This window comes from Rattus norvegicus, chromosome 16 (genome assembly GCF_036323735.1).
Source record: "Rattus norvegicus strain BN/NHsdMcwi chromosome 16, GRCr8, whole genome shotgun sequence".
Lineage (NCBI taxonomy): Eukaryota > Metazoa > Chordata > Mammalia > Rodentia > Muridae > Rattus > Rattus norvegicus.
This window is the reverse complement of record NC_086034.1, coordinates 214,296-234,142: the sequence shown is the minus strand read 5'-3', so window position 1 is coordinate 234,142 and position 19,847 is coordinate 214,296. Positions and strand designations below refer to the sequence as shown.

The following is a 19,847-nucleotide window of genomic DNA, read 5'->3' as shown; positions in this document are numbered from 1 at the left end:
TTCCTTGTGTACTGTCATGGTCTCTAGGAGACCAAGGGAGATACTACTTTACGGCCACACAACCTGAAATTGGAGATGGATTGCTATACCAAAGCTGGTACTCATGAACTCTAGAAAAATAAGTGCATCTGTCCTACCATAGTGTGTCATCAATAAGAGAGGTGGGCTTCCTCCCTCCCACCTTAGGTTCCTCATAGTCTAATCCTGCCCTGGGCCTCAGTGCCCCCACTGTAAAATTCCAGTGTCAGCTCTGACCTTGACTATAAACAATGATGAGCTAGTGTCTGCATACCTGGCTTCAACTTGTGGCCACAAACACGGGAGACTGTCCTGTCTTCCCTTTTTTACCCTGTGATTCCTTGCATCACAGTCTTGTGCTTCAGAATCCAGCTCTAACCCCACCTCCTGGCCTCATAGAAGCTTCCATCCAAGCCCCATGTGCCCCTCTGTATCTTGCCTGGGCCAGAGGCTGTATCAGCTGTATCAACATCACTCCAGCATACATGACCTCCCACAAGGTCACAATAAAGGAATTATGATCACCCTGCATTGCATGTGAACAAGCTGAGGCCAGATGGCTAAACCCAATGATGGAGAAAGGGATACATGATTCATAAGCACTGGAGTCTATTTTAAGCCCAGTTGTTCAGGCCTCCATGTGTGTGCATATGTGCACATACACACACACACACACACACACACACACACACACACACACACACACACATACATATGCATGTGACCCAAGCTGTAGAAACAGGTGAAATAATGAGGGAATATGTATTGATGACTTGGATTCTGCCTTGTCAAGGACCATAGGTGCCTCAGACCAATGGTCTTCTTCATCCCTCTGAGATTTAGAGGGGTGACAAAACCTTCCTCTGCTCCCAGTATGAGTATTTATGATCAAACTTCCTCCTCTCAGATAACTACAGCCTGAGACAGATTCCCCTACTAAGTCCTACCAAGACTAGCTAGCTGCTCCTCCTGCTAAACACACTGATAGTCCAGGGTTTTGTGTAGCTGGTGCTGGTAAGTATGGCCTTCCTGATCCCCACTTCTCTATATATGTGTCTGTCCTTTCTTCATTTTCTTGTCCTTCCAGTCAGGTTGCCAGGACTGAGCTATTGAGGCCACAGTGCCCAGGGAGACCCACTTAGGCTGAATCTGCCCAAGGAGCAAGGGTTGCCAGGCAGCAGGACCAGGATGACATTCTGCTCGGTGTGAGGCAAGACCATGGTGTAAGAATGGTAGTCAGGCCAGGAGTATGAACTGTGGAGAGGTGGCCAAGATGCCTACATAGGGGTCAGCAGCAGACTCGAACTTCTCTGGTAAAGTCTCTAGACTCCCAAGAGAAGAACCCTGCTGGACACAAGCAGGAAACTAGGTCCCCCGAAGGAGAACAGGAATATGGCAAAAAGGCTTGGATTCCAGATTCAAGAACCATTTACAGTGAGACCTAGTGATAGCCATCAATAGTCTGGGTGAGGTGAAAGAGGGCAGGACCCCAGCATTCTGTGCTGTCTCACATACCAGGAGGAAGGAGGCCTAGAGTCCTGAAATCTGGGAAGAGCTGTCCAGCTGCTCACCCTGAGCTGAGGTCCACAGATGGCTTTGGTCAAGATTGTCCTCCTCTGAGCAAAGACCAAAGATGTGCTAACACTGCAAGTTCCTGCCCACTACCCAAGTGTGTGTGCCATTCACCACAGCCTATGCAGAGAAAGGCTGGAAGAGGTCTGTGTTCAATGTGATTGCAGTACCTTCAAAGTGCCTGTAAGCCACGGGTGAGTAGGCAAACTTCCTCGGGTGTCAGGTTCCACATCTACTGATGGCAAAGACAGATGCCTGTGGCTCTTATGGAGGTTCTGTGAGACAAACTTCATAAAGCGAGTGCTTAGCACCACTGTGGTGACGTCAACACAGCTAAGTATGGTTATTACCACTGTGGATATAGCTAAGCATTGTCTTCTACGGCCCTCTCCCCTCTAGCTCCTGTAGCTGAAGTACACTGCAGATAGAGTTCTGCTCTATGGCCAGGCTGCGGAAAGGTGGCCTTGACGGGTAGCTCTCAGAAGCATGATGGAAGTCAGCAGTGAGCATCTCCTTCGTGGCACACTGGGTAAGGCTGAGACCCTCCTCTCCACCTCTTGATGCCCTCCCCCAATATGGTCCACATACACAAGGTGCACTTTGGCTCTTGGCTGGAAGGGAAGAAATCCTAAATGAAGCTAATGCTTCCTTTCCCAAAGTGAGACAAGGGCACCCAAGAGGAGAGGAGAGGAGGGGAGAGGAGGGGAGGGGAGGGGAGGGGAGGGGAGGGGAGGGGAGGGGAGGGGAGGGGAGGGGAGGGGAGGGGAGGGGAGAGAGAGAGCGAGCTGCCTGCAGCCTGGATTCCTAACAGCCACTCCAGCTCCCCATCCTCCTCCCAGCATCTCTCTTGCCGGGAAATAGTCCAAAGCTGGCTGTTCTGATAAACTGGAGGCTTGGGGACTTTCTTCAAGTGCCTTGTAAATGGAAGCGTCTCCGAGCAACAGCTCTTGGTGTTCAATGAGATTATATTTCTTATTTAAATCGCTGATTGGAGGCTTGGTTTCAAAGTTAGATGCTGTGTACCCCTGGCCTGCTCTGGGCTCCTGGGGAGAGGCAATATAGTGTTGCATTGTGTAGCATCCTTCCAAGCCCTCACTCCCATTCAGATGCCTCCAGGATGGAGAGCCTCGCACACACGCACACACGGGGTGGGGGTGGGAGGATGAAAGCTACCTCCCCTCCTGGTTTGGGAGCGAGAGATTATGCTTTTCATTCCAGAGTGCCTTCTCTATGGCTCCCCACCACGCTCTGCACCAGCCGGCTCCCCTCTCAAAGGGAAGGGGAGATAAAAGGCAATGTGTGCTTCATCCCACCTCCGGGGAGAGTTCCACTCAGTCCTTTGTCAGAAGAGGATAAGCGCCACCATTTTTGAAGGATTGTTGTTCTGAGTGCTCTGTTGGGAGGTTTTGTGAATCCCCACCCCCAATCCCCATACAAGAGTGTTGTTGTCCTACTGTCCCTAAACTGGGTCCTGGCTGGGTAGGTGCATCTTCTCAGTAGGTGCCATCCCCAAGTACCAAACACCTTGGGACCATTGTGGGGAGCCCGGTGTCCCTAGCTCTTCAGCAAGGGCAAGGTTTGCACAGGGCTGAACTCTGTTGGAGCTATGCAGACCCTCCTAAGATCCAAGCTCTTCATTTCGAGGAAATTTTGCAGTTCATTGTGTGTCAGAATAATATATTAGTAACAGCAGCCTCTAGACTGCGTACAATCCATCCCCTTTCCATCCTTTGTCTGTTAGGAAACACAGGGCCTTGTCAGGGCATCTTTGAGACAGATGGGGTGGGGTGGGGGCTGGGGGGGGCTATCAAAAGCAGTTCTAGAATTTTGGACTGTCCCAGAGACTCAGACAAGATAAAGACCAGTGCTGGCCTTGAAGGATGCCCTGCTCTGCCTTCACTAGCAGGAGCCGTAGCACCAGGACGACGTTTGGTATGCCAGGCACATCCTGTGCCTCACACATCCAGGGACTGCAATCAGGTAGCTGATGAGAATTCAAGTCACATCGCCTGGACCATTGCCGCAGTGAACTGATTCATGCTGCTACTTCGAGGTGGGAGAAGGGACAGTGGGGCCCAGAGACAAACCAGCCTGGCTCTATTATACAGCTGCTGTTCTCAAGCTGAAACGTTCCGTCCTTTCCCACTCCCTGTCTTGCTGCTGAGCTGGCTACCTGTGAAGCCTGAAGATTCCAGCCCCAGGTTCTGACTGAACAATGGTATTATGTGATGTATAAAGAGTACCCAGGCAACGGAGACAGGCATGGCTTCATTCACTCAGTGCCCAGTGGCTTTTGAACGCTCCAGCATTCAGCCTTTATCCTGAGCAGCTCTGGGCCTCTCCCCTCCCATTTATTGCTCAGCTGTCCTCATCATAATCTTTCCCCTGTCTGCAAGAGAGCCATGAATGAGGGAAGGAAAGGGGGGAGACAAAGATACTCTGGTAACCAGAAAGACTCCTGATTGTGGGTGAAGAGATCTGAGGTTTGGTCTCTGGTGCCATCACTCATGAGGGAACCTTGAGTGCATCTCTAGTCAGCTCCAGGTTCCCTTCCCGATCTAAGTCTCTGGTAAGAGAATCAGGAAGAAAGTCCAACGGGAGCTTTGCCAACTCTGACATTCTATCATGTGAGTACACACAGCTGGATGGCATCACTCTGCTCTCATATCTTAGTCACAAAGGTTCTCCACTGGATCAGGATATTTTCCTTGGCTGTGACATCAGCCCAGGACAGAAGATAAGTAACAGCACACAGGTGATTCCCATGATCCACAGATCCCCCTCGTCTACAGCAGCAGTCACTTGATCCCAACTCCCCATTTGTTGTCTTAGAAGAATAAGAAACCCAGTTCCTCCTACGCTGACTCCTCCTTTTCCTTCCCTTCCCCTTCTCCCTCCCCCCTCCTTTCCTCTCCTCCCCTATTTTTTTTTAAAAAAGAAAGCAGACGTGAACTTTTCTGTGAAAACATTGTTTTAAAATGGCAGACCAAATAAAACTCACCAGAAGGCTGTATCTGACAGGAGCCTTTATCTTATTAACTTCAGAACTGATACAAACCCAAAGAACCTCAATTCCAGGAGCTCTGTTGTATACAACCGTGGCATCAGGCCTAACCCTGAGAGGAAAAGGATACCTCACTGTGATTTCTTGAAGAAGCAACCCAAAGTGGATCCAGTGCTGTCAGCTATCCTGCTAGCTAACATCTGACTAGCACCACACTGCCCCTATTTCCTACAGAGACATCCCCCTCACTATCCCAGAACTTTAGATCCCCATCTTGCAAAGCCACAAGGAGGCAATGACATGTTGTCTGTCTGAGTTCCTATTTGTCCAAAGAGAATCTCAGTCTCCACATCTGGTCTCCCTGGCCAAGCCTGCCAGGAATAGGGAAGAGACTGGAGAACTTCAGGCAGACATTGATTCCACAGAATCCCACACTGGCTATGACATCCCATGAACCTATGGTAAAATCATAGCCCATCTTCATAGCCTTCATAGTGATCCCAGAAGACAAAAGTTTGTTACTTCAGCAAGGACTGAACAACTAAATTTGCTGACACGGGGGCGGGGGTGTGTGTTAAGAATGCAGGAAAAGACGATGTCTCCCACCCACTCTTTGTTACATTAACAGCCAGACAGCAAGCAACCTGGGGCTGTATGTAAGCCTCTCTGGTGCTGATGTGGGTAAGCTATCTTACAGCCACTTCAGCTGTCAGAAGAATCTCTGCCTCAATGACGACAGCATCGACACAGGAGGCAGGAGGCCAGCTCTCTGTTCCTCATCAAATCCAAACCTCTCTCACAACACAGACCATACTGCTATGGCAAAAGACACAAGAAGCTATCTGTCTCCAAACGTAGGTGTGGAGCTAGGAATGTTGATTACAGAAAGGATTCTGGAACTGAGTTTCAGAATGAGCTTTCACGGGCTATGTGAGGAGTACACTAAAGGCTAGGAGTGGTCCAGGAGGTGAAAGCAATAAGTCAGAGAGAGGTCCGGAGGCTGAGTCAGGGCAGTGGCAATGGAGTGGGAAAGAGAAGGCTGTGGCAGCAGAATGAGTTCAGTCTGGGAGGTATCTGGACACTGGGTTAGCATTCTGGTCAGTTTTATATCAACTTGGCACAACCCAGAGTCATTTGGGAAGAGGGACTCTAAACTGAGAAATGCCTCCCTATAGGCAAGTGTCAGGTATGTTTTTAATTAATGCTTGATATAGTTGGTGCCACCCTTGGATGGGGAATGGGAGAGGGGTATAAGAGTAGTATAAGAAAGGCTGAGCAAGCCATAAGGAACAAGCCAGTAAGCAGCATTCTCTACGGCCTCTGCTTCAGCTCCTGCCTCCATGTTTCTGCCTTGAGTTCCTGCCCTGCCTTCCCTTACTGATGAAACATGACCTGAGAGTTATAAGGTGAAATCTGCTCTTTTCTCCCCAAGTTGCTTTTGGTCATGGTGTCTTATCACAGCAATAGAAACCCAAACTAAGATGAATGGAGAGTAAAGATGCCTGGATGTTAGGGAGGGCTGTAGCGTCAGCCTCAATAGGAGAAGAGGACCTTGGGAGGGAGCACACCTTCAGACCCCTGGATTCATGATGAAGGAAAGACTCCTGGCTGACCTCTAGCCGTGGTTACACACACTGGAGAACAAGATGGCATAAGGCTAAGGGTTCTGGGTGGCATAGCTTCAAAATGGACACCCTGGAAGAACCATCATCCCAAACTCCTCCCTAAGCCAACATCCGCTGCAGCTGGGAGGGAGCTGTGAGCACAGCCTCTGGAAGCTGTGCATCCCTTAGTGCCTGATACAAACCATAAATATTTGCCTGGTTGAGAGCCCCAACTGGAGATGCAGCAGCCGTTCCTCCACACGTGGCAATCGACAAATCTCTCATGGAGGGCTTAAAGAGGGGAAGCCATCTCAATGATGGTACTTCACACTCAGTACTTGACATTCCTAGGCACTCCACAGGCATTAGCTAATTAATCCTTGAGTCTGTTTAGCCCCCAAAAGAACTCCCAGAGGCTCCTCTTCTACCCCCATGGGTGGAGAGTTTCACTCCCTGCTTAGGCTGGGGTTCCAACCAGCGAGGGAGACCACTCTGCAGATAGCCACTTGCCCACTCCACATGTGGACAGGATACCACTTGCTCTTGGGAGATCAGGAGAGAACTTGAGAAAAGATGGTTTTACTGTGTTTGTCCCTTCTTGAGCAGGTCATAGAAAGAGATGGAACAGAGCCCAATACCTACTCAAGTCCCTGCCAGGAGTCTCTCTCCACATATTTTATTTTTCCCTAAATGGACTCTATGTATTCCTTTTATTTACGTCCCAAACTCCCAAGGTGCTGAACTTCCTTACATCAGATTCTTCCAGGAGATGCTGAGGCCAGGGGCCAGGTTCAAGCAGGAAGTTTGTTTGTAGGATAGCCTCAGAAGGTGCCAATCAGGGTGAGGAGAGAAAGGACGCAGGAAAGTAGTTTATGAGAGGGTGTTAGGGAGGCCCTCCTTACTGTGGATGTGTGAGGCTCCATCTGCTGAGGCTCCCTGGGGATCTATGAGCATGCCTCTGCCATCACACAGGATGGAGGGAACTGGGGGGTTTATTCTCTATAGGAACAGCAGCTCCCAATGTCAATTGGCCTGTCACTTGCACCCTAACAACAGGTGGTTGTGACAAGTCCCCAGGACCACTGAGGAATGGAGAGAGCTAACCAACGGGGACAAAGTACCAGAAACACCTATTGTGACTCATCTGTGATGGTGACTAACAAGACCAAGGTCCACAGGTCATGCAAGTAGAAAGCATTTAAATTCTGAGTTTGAATAATGTCAGTTTGTTCTAAAGACTGTATTTACTGCTGTTGCCCTTGTTGTTTGCTTTTTGTTATATGTTTTTTTGAGACAGACTTTTCTGTAGCCCAACTAGCCTCAAATTCATTACATAGCCAAGGATGATCTTGCACTTCTGATTCTTCTGTCTTTATTTCCCAAGTGCTGGGATTACAGACCTGCTGTGCAAATGCTCTACCATCTAAACTATAGGCACAGCCGTAAGTCTTTGTTCTTTAAACTATTTACTATCTTCTAAATCTAGCTTTCCTTTTCTCCTTTTTTTCTCATTCTGAACACAAACATGAGGCCATTCCTATTTTCAAATTATGTCCCCTTTGGCCCTTGAATGGGCCTCTCCAAGGAGATGTCCCTGAAATAAAGGCTTGATGGCAGACCTGCCTCTTGAGAAGCTGAATGGGACACCCTGTGTTCAGCATGTGTAGAGGCCAGAGAACAACCTCAGATGTCATCCTTAGGAGCAAAGCCCACCCACTTTGACACGGGATTTCATATTGGTCTGGAGGCCATCAATTGAGCTTTACTTCCTGGCTGGTCAGCCCGTGATCCTCCTGTCTCTGTTTCCTCAACACTGAGATTATTCACAAATGCACTACCATACCCAGGTTGTTTACATGAGTACTGACACCACACCCAGGTCCTTGGATAGCTTACTGATGTCTCTCCCCAGGCCACTTTGGTCCTTTCAGTCATTTGATAACTTTGTGATATTCAGAGTGGCAGGATGTCAAGAGACTGAGTTTCCCACTCCAGAGCCACCGTTCATGCTTTGATTTCGGTTGCACCAGCCAGCAGTAAACGTTTATCTCTGATGGGAGGATCAAATTTGGCAGGAGAGATTTCTGTACATTTGGGGGCAGGTATTCATTTGGCAAGCAGCTTTAACAGCTGAAACTCTTGAGGACAGCAGCCAAGCAAGAGTCAAGGGAGCCAACAACTGCCAAAAAGAGGCAAACCTTCCTTTGCAGCGGCGTCTCTCTTGGCCCGAGAAGAGACATAACCCTTTCTCTCTCCCACACCCCACAGCACGGTTCTCCCTTCCCACTGTCTTCTCTTTCCCAACCTAACGTTCCACCAGGCTCCATCCACCCTAGGAGTTAATAAACTATACAGATGGGAAGGTACAAGAACCTGAGTACCCAATATTCTCCTTGGTTGGAGACTGTCTGCCTGGAATAAGAAATCCACAAGCGGGAAGTGGGGGAGGGGGAAGCCAGCTATAAGGAAGAAGTAAAGACACTAAGAGAAGTCTCAAGTCCAAAATCATAAGACAGAAAAGGTATAGTTAGTATTTTAGAGGATAGACTAGTCTTTGATCACAGTGACCTGGAGACAGCTCTCAAGAGGCACTTGCTAAACTTCAGAAAATTTGGCAAGCCAATTAAATAGTTAAACACTCTATTGAAAACTAGATTATGTGTGTTAAAAATGAAATGGCCTGGGAAGATGAATCAGTCAGCAAAATGCTTGCCACACAAGCATGAAGACCTGAGTTAGGATGCCCAGTGCCTTCCTAAAAAGCTGGCCACAGTAGTGTGTGCTTGTAAACCCAATGCTGATGGGTAGAGACGAATGGGTCCCCGCCAGCCTAGGGAAGTCCTTGACCCCATGTTCAGGGAGAGATCATGTCCCAGCAGAGAAAGTAGAGACTAGAAAGACACCTGATTGGGCTGGGGATTTAGCTCAGTGGTAGAGCGCTTACCTAGGAAGCGCAAGGCCCTGGGTTCGGTCCCCAGCTCCGAAAAAAAGAACCAAAAAAAAAAAAAAGAGCGCCGGGGGTCGCGGTCCCTAGCGGCTTCCTGCACGGATGAGTGCTTAGGATTCCATGTGTTTTTGCTGAACTTGTAAAGGAGACACCTGGATGGTGGATTAACAAGAACACTGACCTGTGGGCAGCCTCAACTGAGAACATTGGATTTTCACCCTAGTCCAGCAGCTCTGCTGCTCACATAGATGCAGATGAATGAAGACCCCATTCGGGAAGACACCTGGCCAGCGGTCCAGAGCTGATGCAGGCCATGCTGGAGTCTCTGCAAACATGATGAAGAAGAGGACATCTCATAAAAAACATCGGACCAGTGTGGGACCAAGCAAACCTGTGTCCCAGCCCCGGCGGAACATCGTAGGCTGCAGGATCCAGCATGGGTGGAGAGAGGGCAACGGCCCTGTCACCCAGTGGAAGGGGACTGTCCTGGACCAGGTGCCTGTGAACCCTTCCCTGTATCTCATAAAGTACGATGGATTTGACTGTGTCTATGGACTAGAGCTGAACAAGGATGACAGAGTCTCTGCACTTGAAGTCCTCCCTGACAGAGTTGCAACATCTCGGATTAGCGATGCACACTTAGCGGACACAATGATTGGCAAAGCGGTGGAGCAAATGTTTGAAACAGAGGATGGCTCTAAAGATGAGTGGAGGGGGATGGTCTTGGCACGGGCACCTGTCATGAACACATGGTTTTACATCACCTATGAGAAAGACCCTGTCTTGTACATGTACCAGCTCCTAGATGATTACAAAGAAGGCGACCTCCGCATTATGCCCGATTCCAATGATTCACCTCCAGCAGAAAGGGAGCCAGGAGAAGTTGTGGACAGCCTGGTAGGCAAGCAAGTGGAATATGCCAAAGAAGACGGCTCGAAAAGGACTGGCATGGTCATCCATCAAGTAGAGGCCAAGCCCTCTGTCTATTTCATCAAGTTTGATGACGACTTCCATATTTACGTCTACGATTTGGTGAAAACATCCTAGATGTCATCACAAACTCTGCCAAATTTGTGGAACTATTAAATGTATAATTTGTAGACATAAAGACTCGATTGCTTTCCAGTTTAATGAAAGCTTAGATGTCCCTGCAAACCCACAATCTCCACCAGCAGAGCTGGTGTTCTGAATAGTGCAGACTGATTCAAACACAAGGCATCTGTGAGGGGTCCTCCCTCTTCAGAGCGTCTGTGTGAGGGGTCCTCCCTCACAGGAAGGCTGTCTGTTGGGGGTTACAAGCAAGGTGGTAAAGTTAAGCTAGCATCATAGTCATTTAAACCTGGATAGGTTGTACCCATTTCCCCTTCACTCTGACACTGTCTTATTCTGCTGCCACAATGCAAGCATAGTTTGTTATTTTTGTTACTGCCTTTTTTGAGAGATTATGTATCTATATAGCTACCTGTCTAGATCTGCATCTGTGTGCCTATGTATATATTATACACACACAGAGGCACTCACCACTGACACGCCTTTCCTTGCGGATGGGGTGGGGGTGAAAATGTTTTCTCCAGTTCAACAGGAGTGCTCGAACCAAGTCAGTCATATTTATAATATGCCTGCTCTTTGTTTGAAATTAAATTTGGGCACAGGAAGCACACAGAGACATTTAGGTTGTTTCAAAAGTCAATTTCTGAGTACCATTTCAATCCGGAGGCTTTTGGCTGAGTCCAGGTATAAATTAGCCATAAAGAGTCAATGACCCACAGAATTCTGGTAAACTGTTGAGAAATCTGGGTAAAAGGCTGCCTTCAATTCTAAGCTTTATTTTTTTTGTGGTTTTTGTTGTTATTGTTTGTTTCTGTTATCGTTGTTGTTTACTCTTTAATCATAACTACTTTGACAATAGAGCCCGGGTCCTTGGTTCACATGGAATAATATAGATGTGCTTCTAGACGGCACATTAGTCCATTTGTTCACACCTGTCAGCGGGGTTTTACTACATGGACTTAAAAGGCAACAATAAATCCAGGGTTTGTATGTGCCGTAGGAAAAAAAAAAAAAAGACACCTGATGCTGATGCTTTCAACCTACCCGCTCATATACAAACATACAAAGTAGAAACACTTATAGTGATTTGCTAGATTTTACTCTGCTGTATATAGTTTGAGTTTATTTAGAAATACTACTGCTAATTGATGGGAATTCTACATGATGGCACAACAGTGGAGCAAGAAACACTGGCTGCTTGACATTGACTTAGGTAGTGGATGGTATTAACACTAAAAACAAGCAAACATTTTAAAAACCTGATAAATACTAAATATTAGATAATTTTAAAATGAAAGCCCATGTCTATCAGCAGTTAGGAGCACATACCAGTAATACTCCTCACTCAAGTACTAACTAGTGGTCTTTCCTACTCCATGCTAAATACTGAGCACACATTCCAACCTGTGTCAAGTACACATCTACGATGGGCCAGTTGCTAAAATGATGACTTTGTTTCAGTTGCCTGTTAATATGCCCATGCTATCGGTATGTCTTCTTCCTGCCCCACTCTTCCCTCAAGTACCACCAAAGGTTTGCCCCTGCTCCTACTGTGGCCTCAGTTAGCCACAGTTAGGTAATTAGAGCAATTGCATCCATTCATTTCAGCCTTCGGTTTTAATTATCCAACAAGCTGGGTTTGTTATCCTCTTTTTACAGATGAGGAAGTTATGCCTGTGAGAGAGGTCAAGTTGCCCAAGCATGACCCAGTCTGACCTGGCTTGTGTTGCTGACCATCAGGAACCCCTCACCAAGCATCAACACAGATATCCAGAGGCCCAGGGCTAGTGGTGGGAGCTGAGCCTCAAAGGCTCTTGATTCTGTGAACTCCTGAATGCAGTGAAGTGAAGCACCTGCTCAGGTGAGTCATCCATGGTTCAGAGTGGCATAGAATGATGTGAGGTGGAATGTGGAGAGATCATTCACTGGATAACGTAAAAATCGTGGGGACTAGAATCAGACAGCATACCAAAGAGGGTTCAGGATCCTTGGCTATCCAATGGACACCAAAGGGCTCTGAGGCCCAGCCTGGAACTCAGGGGTATCAAAGCACAACTGGTGCTTGAGGTCAGAGATGTTCCAAAAGTACCACAGCTGCACTATCAGATGTTTGGGGCATTCCTGAGGAGGGCCAGGAATCGGGAATCTTCTCTCTTCCTTCCTGTGCTCAATCTGAGTCCTCAGAGTTAAGGGTGAAACATTACATCAGCCTGTAGAAAGCTCAGGGTCTGAGTTAAGGAGAAACTCCACAAAGAGATGGTACAATAACTCTTACTTATCAACAGAAGTGAGATCATAAAGCAGGTGCCATAACTGAGAAACCAGACAGACGTTTCCAGAAACCAAGAGTCACAGGCCCTCAGTCATTTAACAGACAACACAAAGATATGACTGGTACTCATGTTTCCACATAATGTGTCATTGCAAGAGTGAATTACTAAGGGGGCAGTTTTGTGAAGCAAAAGATATGGCCATGTTAAGTATACACTGTGGTAAGAGTCAGCCTGGCTTCAGAAATGTGCATTATACTATAAAATAATAGAACTTCATGTCCAGGTCAAAAGTACAAAGGAGGCAGCAAAGAGCCAGCCCTCAAAGCTGCCTTGAGAATCATTCATTCATTCATTCATTCAACAAGTATTTCTCAAGATCCCAGTGCTGGAAACTGACAACCCATTGCTTCAGTAAACTAAACAAAGAAAGGGACAGTGTCTCCAGGCGAGGGACAAGTCTGTGCCACAGCCCTGAGATGGGAGAGTCAGAGCCTGCTTGAGACAGATAAGGCTAGGTCAGTAACTGTGGCTAGAGCCAGGTGAGGCAGCACAGCAGGAATTTGGCCCAGCCCAACTGTGTTGTCCCCTGCCAGAGGATTTAGTTTTAATCTCAACACCATTGGGAGAGTATAGAATTTGGTTTGTGCATGGACATAGCATCTGCCTGTGGAACTGTAGGATCAGCTGGGTGCTAGGTTGAGAAAAAGCCGCAAGGGTCAAGAGAGCCTGGGAAGCTAAAAACAAGGTTTTGCAGTAACATTAACTGGAGTAGAGAGCAGAGTACATGGATTTATGGTTTGGAGAGAATGCAGAGCACTTTGTAAGTGTTTGGGTAAGGGCAAAGAGAAGCTTGTGTACTTTCTTTCATGGAAGGTGGGGTTATGTTTGCTACAGAGACAATATATACATGCTTTCCCCCCCTCTGAAGGGAGCAAGGAAAGCAGTTACACCTGTGAGGGACTCTGAGCTGGCTCAGTGGGTAAAGTGCTGGCCTTGCAAGGACCTGACTTCAACCCCAGCAAACAAGTAAAAGCCAGGTGTGGATGTATCCATGTATAACCCTGGTGTTGGGCACAGGAGCAGAGGTAGAAGAACCCTAGGGGATTGGTTTAGTGAGAGACCATGCCTCAGAATTAAGGCAGAAGATAAATGAGGAAGACCTCTGATGTGGACCTCCTGCCTCCACAAATACACACAAGGGCTCGTACACCTACACATGTGTGAATTTAACACACACACACACACACACACACACACACACAAATAAATAAATATTCAAAAGGAATAAATTATTATAAGTCTGTGTCAGAGGAAGTCTCCAGAGAGCCATGACAGCAGTTTCTATGTCTGTCTTCTATTGGGTAAGAACCATCATCGATGATCTTGGAGAAACATACAAAAGAAATGCTGTCCCCATGCAGAGGGCGAAGGCAGTACTGGTAGGTGTACAGTTCTGGAAGGCTCCATGGACTTGACAAAGTGCTCTCCTAGATCAAGAAGGACAAGCAGAATCTTAAGAGAGCTGACTGGACAGGTGGGAAGAGTGTGCTCCAACAGAGGCTGCAGAGGAGAGGTGAGTTTTGCATGATGCTGAGGCATCATGGGATGCAGCAGTGCAGGGCCTGCTCCTGTTCTTCCAGACAGGCCAGCCTCTGTGTTGGGCTGTCTTTTCCCTTCCAGGTGCTAGGGGGAGAGCTAGACCCCTCTCATTTCTTTAAAAATCAGCATTATTAATCAATAACTGACATGCAACCTATTGTATATAATTAAAGTGTGTGTGTTAATAAGCTTTGACATATACAGACAACTAGGAAGCCATCATCACAGTTAAAGAGCTTACTCATCATCCTCTAAAATTCCCTCCTTCCCACTCTGCCAACCCCTTGCCCTCACCCCAAACACCCCACTGATCTGCTTTCTTTTCCTATAAACCAGTTATCCTCTCCAATACCTAGAAAGATCAGTCTTTCTAATATCAGCCATTCTGTTAGGATGGATAGTTGTATCTCAGTGTGGCTGATTTTATTTTTGATTATGTGTGTGCATGTGCATCTAGGGGTCAGGTATGGGTACCATGTGTATGCCTGGTGCATTTAAAGTCCAGAAAAGCATGTCAGGCCCTCTGGAGCTGGAATTACAGGTGGTTGTGTGCCATCTGATATGAGTACTAGGAACTGCATCCAGGTCCTCTGGAAGAATAGCAAGTGGTCTGAACCACTGGGCTATCTATTTAGCTTCAGTGGGCATTTCCCCTATGACTAACAATATTTAACATCTTATCATGATCTTATTATCCATGTACCTTCTTCTCTAGTGTAATATCTATTCAACTCTTCCCCTGACTTCAATGGGGTTATTTTATTTTTGTTGAAAGCCTTGTAACTTATGGATACAAGTCCTTCATCAAACAAAATTTATGGGCAGTGCCTTCCAGTCTATGGCTTGTCTCTTTATTCTCTTGACAGTATCAATGACTAAAAATAGGTTTTAAGATGAATAAAGTCTGATTTGTTGGTATTTTCATTTGGCAGATTATGTTCCCTGGTGTTATATTTAAAAACTTTGCCTAAACCACAGTCATTAATGTTTTCTTCTAGATTTTTTTACATTTAGATTTAGCATCCATTTTGACCTAATTATTGCCTAATTATGCAAGTTGGGAGTCAAAGTTCATTTTTTGCATATGGGTATTCCATTACTCCACCATGACTTGTTTTAAAAAGACTATGTTTTCCTCCACTGACTAGCTTCCATTTTTGCTAGCTTCCAGGTTGGGGAACGTAGTTCAACTGGCAGATGGTTGCCTAGCATGCTTGGGACCCTAGTTTTTCTTTCCCTGTATGAAAGTCAACTTGGGAGGCAGACACAGGAGGATCAGAGGTTCAAGTTCATCCTGAGCTGTAGATAAGTTTCAAGGCTAACCTGGGCTACATGTTAGCCTTTGAGATCTTTCTCAAAAAAAGGAAACAAACAAGACCTTACTTCAAACAAACAAGCAGCAGTGTGGATTGCCCATCTATGTTTGGAACTGTGTACAAACTTGCAGTATTCTCTCTCTCTCTCTCTCTCTCTCTCTCTCTCTCTCTCTCTCTCTCTCTCTCTCTCCCCTTGTCTGTCATGAGGTCCTTACTATGCTGTTTTGACAACTGAAGCTTTACAGTAAGCTTTTACACCAGGCAATGAGTCTTCCAGGTCTTTCTTTTTTAAAATGCTGTGGAATGTTCCAGATCTGTTCAGTTTCCACACCAATGGTAGACTTGGTATCTGTGGTATCCCTTCTACTCTCTTTTATCCCTAAAGCATTGTTCTGGAGAAACACTGAGCTTGAGGACACAGCAGCCCTCTGATCAAAGACTCTCAAGAAGACCGAACTGAACTGAGCTGAAGGCATGACCTTCCCATGTCTAAGAGAAAGCAAAAATAGTTGAATCCAGACCTTCCCCATCTGGACAAGCAGAGTCCAGAGCAGGTCTAGCCCAACCCTCAGTGAACACTGTAGAGGGAGACATGAAGCAGAGGAAGACTCGGTGAGAGCCAGAAATGTGATGAAATACCAACAGATAAGCTCAGCAAAGCACCTTCACAGTCTTGATTTCTTATAAATAACAAGTGCTCCGTGTGGTGTTGGCCAGGCTAAGCCTCCCTGTGCATGAATTCTTTTCATTCATTTCTTCATCTGTTGTGGAAAGAGATTTGAGTTGCCCATTTCCCCAATGAGTTGAGCTCTGTGGTGAATGAATCATTTGTCTAAGTCTCTGACTAGAAATGACAGTGACAGAAGCATCCAGGGTTGTCTGACTCCAAAGCCCACCTGAGGTGGGTCTGTCTTCAGTGATGGGAAGCAGAGCAACCCTGGAAATGTATGCTACAGGATCATTAGCATGATTTAATAAGCCGTTCCCTTGAGCCAGGATTGCCAACAGCTCCATCTGACATGGCCATATGGGTCACCACACTAGGGGAAGAGGCTAACTATCTCCAGTCTTTGTGGGAAACCCTGTCCTGGCCAGGAAGGGGAAGTTTTAAGTGATGTATTAAAAACAGGAGAGGGAGGGAAGGAGGGAGGGAGGGAGGGAGGGAGAAAGAGAGAGAAAGACCAAGAAAGACCAAGAGAAACAGCGGGGGGAGGGAGAGAGAGACAGAGACAGAGAGAGAGACAGAGACACAGAGACACAGAGAGAGACAGAGACAGAGAGATACAGAGACCGAGAAAGACCAAGAGAAACAGAGAGGGGGAGGGAGAGAGGGAGGGAGGGAGGGAGGGAGAAAAGTCAGGAGGACTACCAGCTCTTGAGAAAGAGGATCATCTGCCTAAACTTTTAGCTCAGAAGGTTCTCTCACCAAACTAAGCAAAAAAAGAAAGGCTGTCTGTTCTGGGTCCAAAAGTCAGAGATGGTGTCACTTGAATACTGTTGGGTACAAATGGTGGCGTGCTTAGCACCCTCTTCCCAGGTGACAGCTAGGTGACTATCCCAGGCATTCAAAGCTCACCTCCCTTCCTTAAAAGGGAACCCTTTATAAAAGGGCTAAATCAGTCTTTACTTGCCCCATGGAGATTCATTCCTGAACAGATCAATGTTGGGCCTGACGTTCACTGCATCCCCTGGAGCAGAAGAAAACCAGTCCAAATGGCCACTGTCCCTAAAAGCAGGAGAGCATAGATTCCCCCAAGGAAAACAGACCTCTAGCCAGAAGGTAGTCAGTGCGGCAGGCACAATGACAGCTGTCCTCTTAGCTTCCCAGAGCTGGCTGCCAGGGCAGATCCATCCAGTTCTAAGGCCCTGATGATCAAGCAGTATTGCCCTGGCCGGATGCTCCTTCAGCTGTGGGTTGCAACAGACTCAGAACACTGACTTCAGATGGCCTGATCCTCTTTTCCTAACCTCTTCAAGCCAAGGAAGTCCAACACTTGGCACCAACTACACACAGAAAGGACTTACTTCTGTTCTCGTTTCCACTGTATTCTTTTCCACCAGAAACAAAACATGCTACCTTTTCTGGAATCCAGTCTGTCGTTGACAGGTACTCCTAGGTACACTTAGGGTGAATGAGAGGGAGTTGTTTGAATCAGGACTCTAAGATTCCAAGCTGTGTGGTCGTAATTGTCCTACATCAAGACAGCATGCAGACGAACCAGGAACAATGTGTCTCTTGAACCTGTCACCAGTGTCCCAGCAGTCCTGAGGGGCCTCTCTAGAAGCTGTGGTTTGACCCAGTCAGCTGGCTGGTTTTATATAGCACACATGAGCTTGAGCAGGACATTGTGGCACTAATCACGAGAGACTCAGGCTCCAAACTCCCGGGGTCTTGTCTAGATCACCACTGCCCACCCAGCAGGGCAACCCCACTCAGAGGAAGGCAAGCTCCTCCCCCTCCCTGGTAGAAATAAAATGTGTGACATTTTGCATGCAGCAGCAGCAGTCACCACAGCTTTAAAAAAAAAAAAAAGGCAAGTTCAAAGGTAATTGGACGAGGAGTTTTAAGCACGGCTGTTCCCGTGGCAAACTGCTTCATGAATACCCATCGGGATCTCTCCATATGGACAGCAGAAGGGATCCTGCTGTTCTTTTGCTAATAAAAACTGTCGTGATTACATTTTCAATCCTCTTGGAACCAGGCCTCTGTGGGGCCACAGCATGGCACGCTGAGAACACGTCTTTCTGGCTGACAGGCGGCACCCCTGCTATAGAGCAGTGCAAAGACCGAAGCTCATCATGTGCAGAAGGGAGTCTGTAGGGAGGTGGGAAGCTAGAGACAGGTGTGGGTGTTCCTGAGGCTGTGTAGCCACACACACCAGGCATAAGTAGAAGCACCTTCCATAAATGGACCCAGGGACTGGCACCTGTCAGGTGATAGGCCTGAGCTGAGCCTGTAGTTGGCTTGTTTATTTCAACTTCCTGGTGGAACTGATAGAATTTGTTTAATTTCATCCCATCCTTCTGGCCCATTTTATGCCTTAGGACCCACCTCTCCCAAAGTCTACTGTCAAGATCTACAGTGCCTTACCAATCTAAGCGAGTTTGGGCACTTTACCCTCTCTGGGCCTGCCTGATTCCCAGCCTCAAATGATGTAAATCCCTCTTCTGAATGGTCCCAGGCTTCTGGAGAATTCTCTTATGATATGTTCACCAAATGTCTCTATCCTATAGAGATGTGGGGCTTTTTTTTAATCTTTTTAACCAAAGAAGCTCCAAGCCTCTTGAGGTCACTAGTATCTTGCCCCTGAGGCACTGAGACGCAGCAGGCACATAATATTGGTACTCTAAAAATAATCTGATTCAACACAAAAGGTTTAGGAGAATGGGATTCAACAAAATTCAAGAAGTCCAGAGGATAGTGTAAAACAGTCATGATTCTGTGAAATCTATTCACTCTTTCACTTTTACTACTATTCCCATAAAAGAATTAAAGGTCATTAAAAAAAAAACTCAGCTAATTGTTTTTGTGTTGGTCAAAGTAACATGTATGGACACAGACAGAACACACATGTCCAAAGGCATACCACTAATACACACCGGAGAACACACATGCCTACAAATACCCAACACCAATATTTGTTTAATCTCTAGCATACAAAGCTTCTTGTTTGCAAAATAGAGCAAAGGGGAGGCCTCCTGCTGTTGTTCATCCTTACAAAATTCTAGATGCAGATCTGGAGAGTTGGCTCAGAAGCTAAGAGCATTTGGTCTCCACTGGAGGACACAGATTCAGCTCCCAGATCCCATATCAGGCTGCCCACACCCTTCTTCAACTCCCATTATGGAGGATCTAATGCCCTCCTCTGGCTTCCTCAGGCGCTGCATACATGGAGTGCAAATACATCTGTGTAGGTAAAACATTCATACACACAAAATAAAATATTTTTTTACTTACTCCCTAATGATTTAAATCCCTTCTCACTTCAAAGTAGGCTCTTTCACAATTTCTAAGTGTTTGCTGATTGACAATAGATGCTTGACTCTAAGCATCCATTCACTATGGTGCTTTGAACTTCACTTAACAATAATACAAAAAAGTAAAAGTACGACATTACTGAGAACTACAGCAAAGCCAGTAGACAAATGGAGTCCTCTATTTGGAAAAAACTAATTTATTTTTACACAAGCTGTTAAAACAAAGGTTATCAGGTATGGCTGTGCCCCTAAACAAAATGACCTTAAGTATGTTACTTAGCCACACTGGGCATCTATACCTTATGTGCTAAGTCAAGAAGGTCATGGGTATCTGTATGGAGTTCTGTTCCTAGAATGTGACACAGTGTTGAATGATATCTGTGTCTTCTCATAGCATCACTGCCAGCTTTCCAAGGCTTCTAAGGCTTCCAAGGCTTCCAAGTCTTTGTTGTGAAAATCATCCCCAAATTTCCAGCCTAAGCCACA

At 46.7% G+C, this 19,847-nt stretch overlaps 2 protein-coding genes and 1 long non-coding RNA gene across 21 annotated transcripts in view; 2 read left to right on the top strand and 1 right to left on the bottom strand.

Annotated features, from left to right (window-relative positions):
* The window catches only part of LOC134482310 (uncharacterized), a 399,485-nt gene that overhangs the window by 316,271 nt on the left and 63,367 nt on the right, over positions 1-19,847 (bottom strand). The window contains exon 1 of one of the 12 annotated variants that reach the window (XM_063275799.1): positions 9,327-9,462. The exons of the other annotated variants lie outside the window; for them this stretch is intronic. The gene's annotated coding sequence lies outside the window, so the exon portion shown is untranslated. Of the gene's footprint in view, positions 1-9,326; positions 9,463-19,847 lie in introns of those variants that run through there. 12 annotated transcript variants of the gene reach the window in all.
* On the top strand, positions 1,097-16,105 carry LOC102551656 (uncharacterized). Of its 8 annotated transcripts, none has more exons than XR_010058340.1 (7): positions 1,100-1,784; positions 1,990-2,119; positions 3,494-6,000; positions 7,255-7,376; positions 11,855-12,056; positions 13,835-14,041; positions 15,769-16,105. It is a non-coding gene; the product is annotated as an uncharacterized LOC102551656 (long non-coding RNA). The 8 variants fall into 8 exon arrangements; XR_010058339.1 differs by having other exon boundaries at positions 1,112-1,784; positions 3,494-5,452; positions 13,890-14,041; XR_005494991.2 differs by having other exon boundaries at positions 1,161-1,784; positions 3,494-4,217; positions 13,890-14,041.
* LOC120097510 (spindlin-1-like) lies at positions 9,214-10,253 on the top strand. The gene has a single exon (XM_039095187.1). It carries the CDS (start codon positions 9,404-9,406, stop codon positions 10,190-10,192), a length of 789 nt encoding a protein of 262 aa, XP_038951115.1. The 5' UTR covers positions 9,214-9,403; the 3' UTR covers positions 10,193-10,253.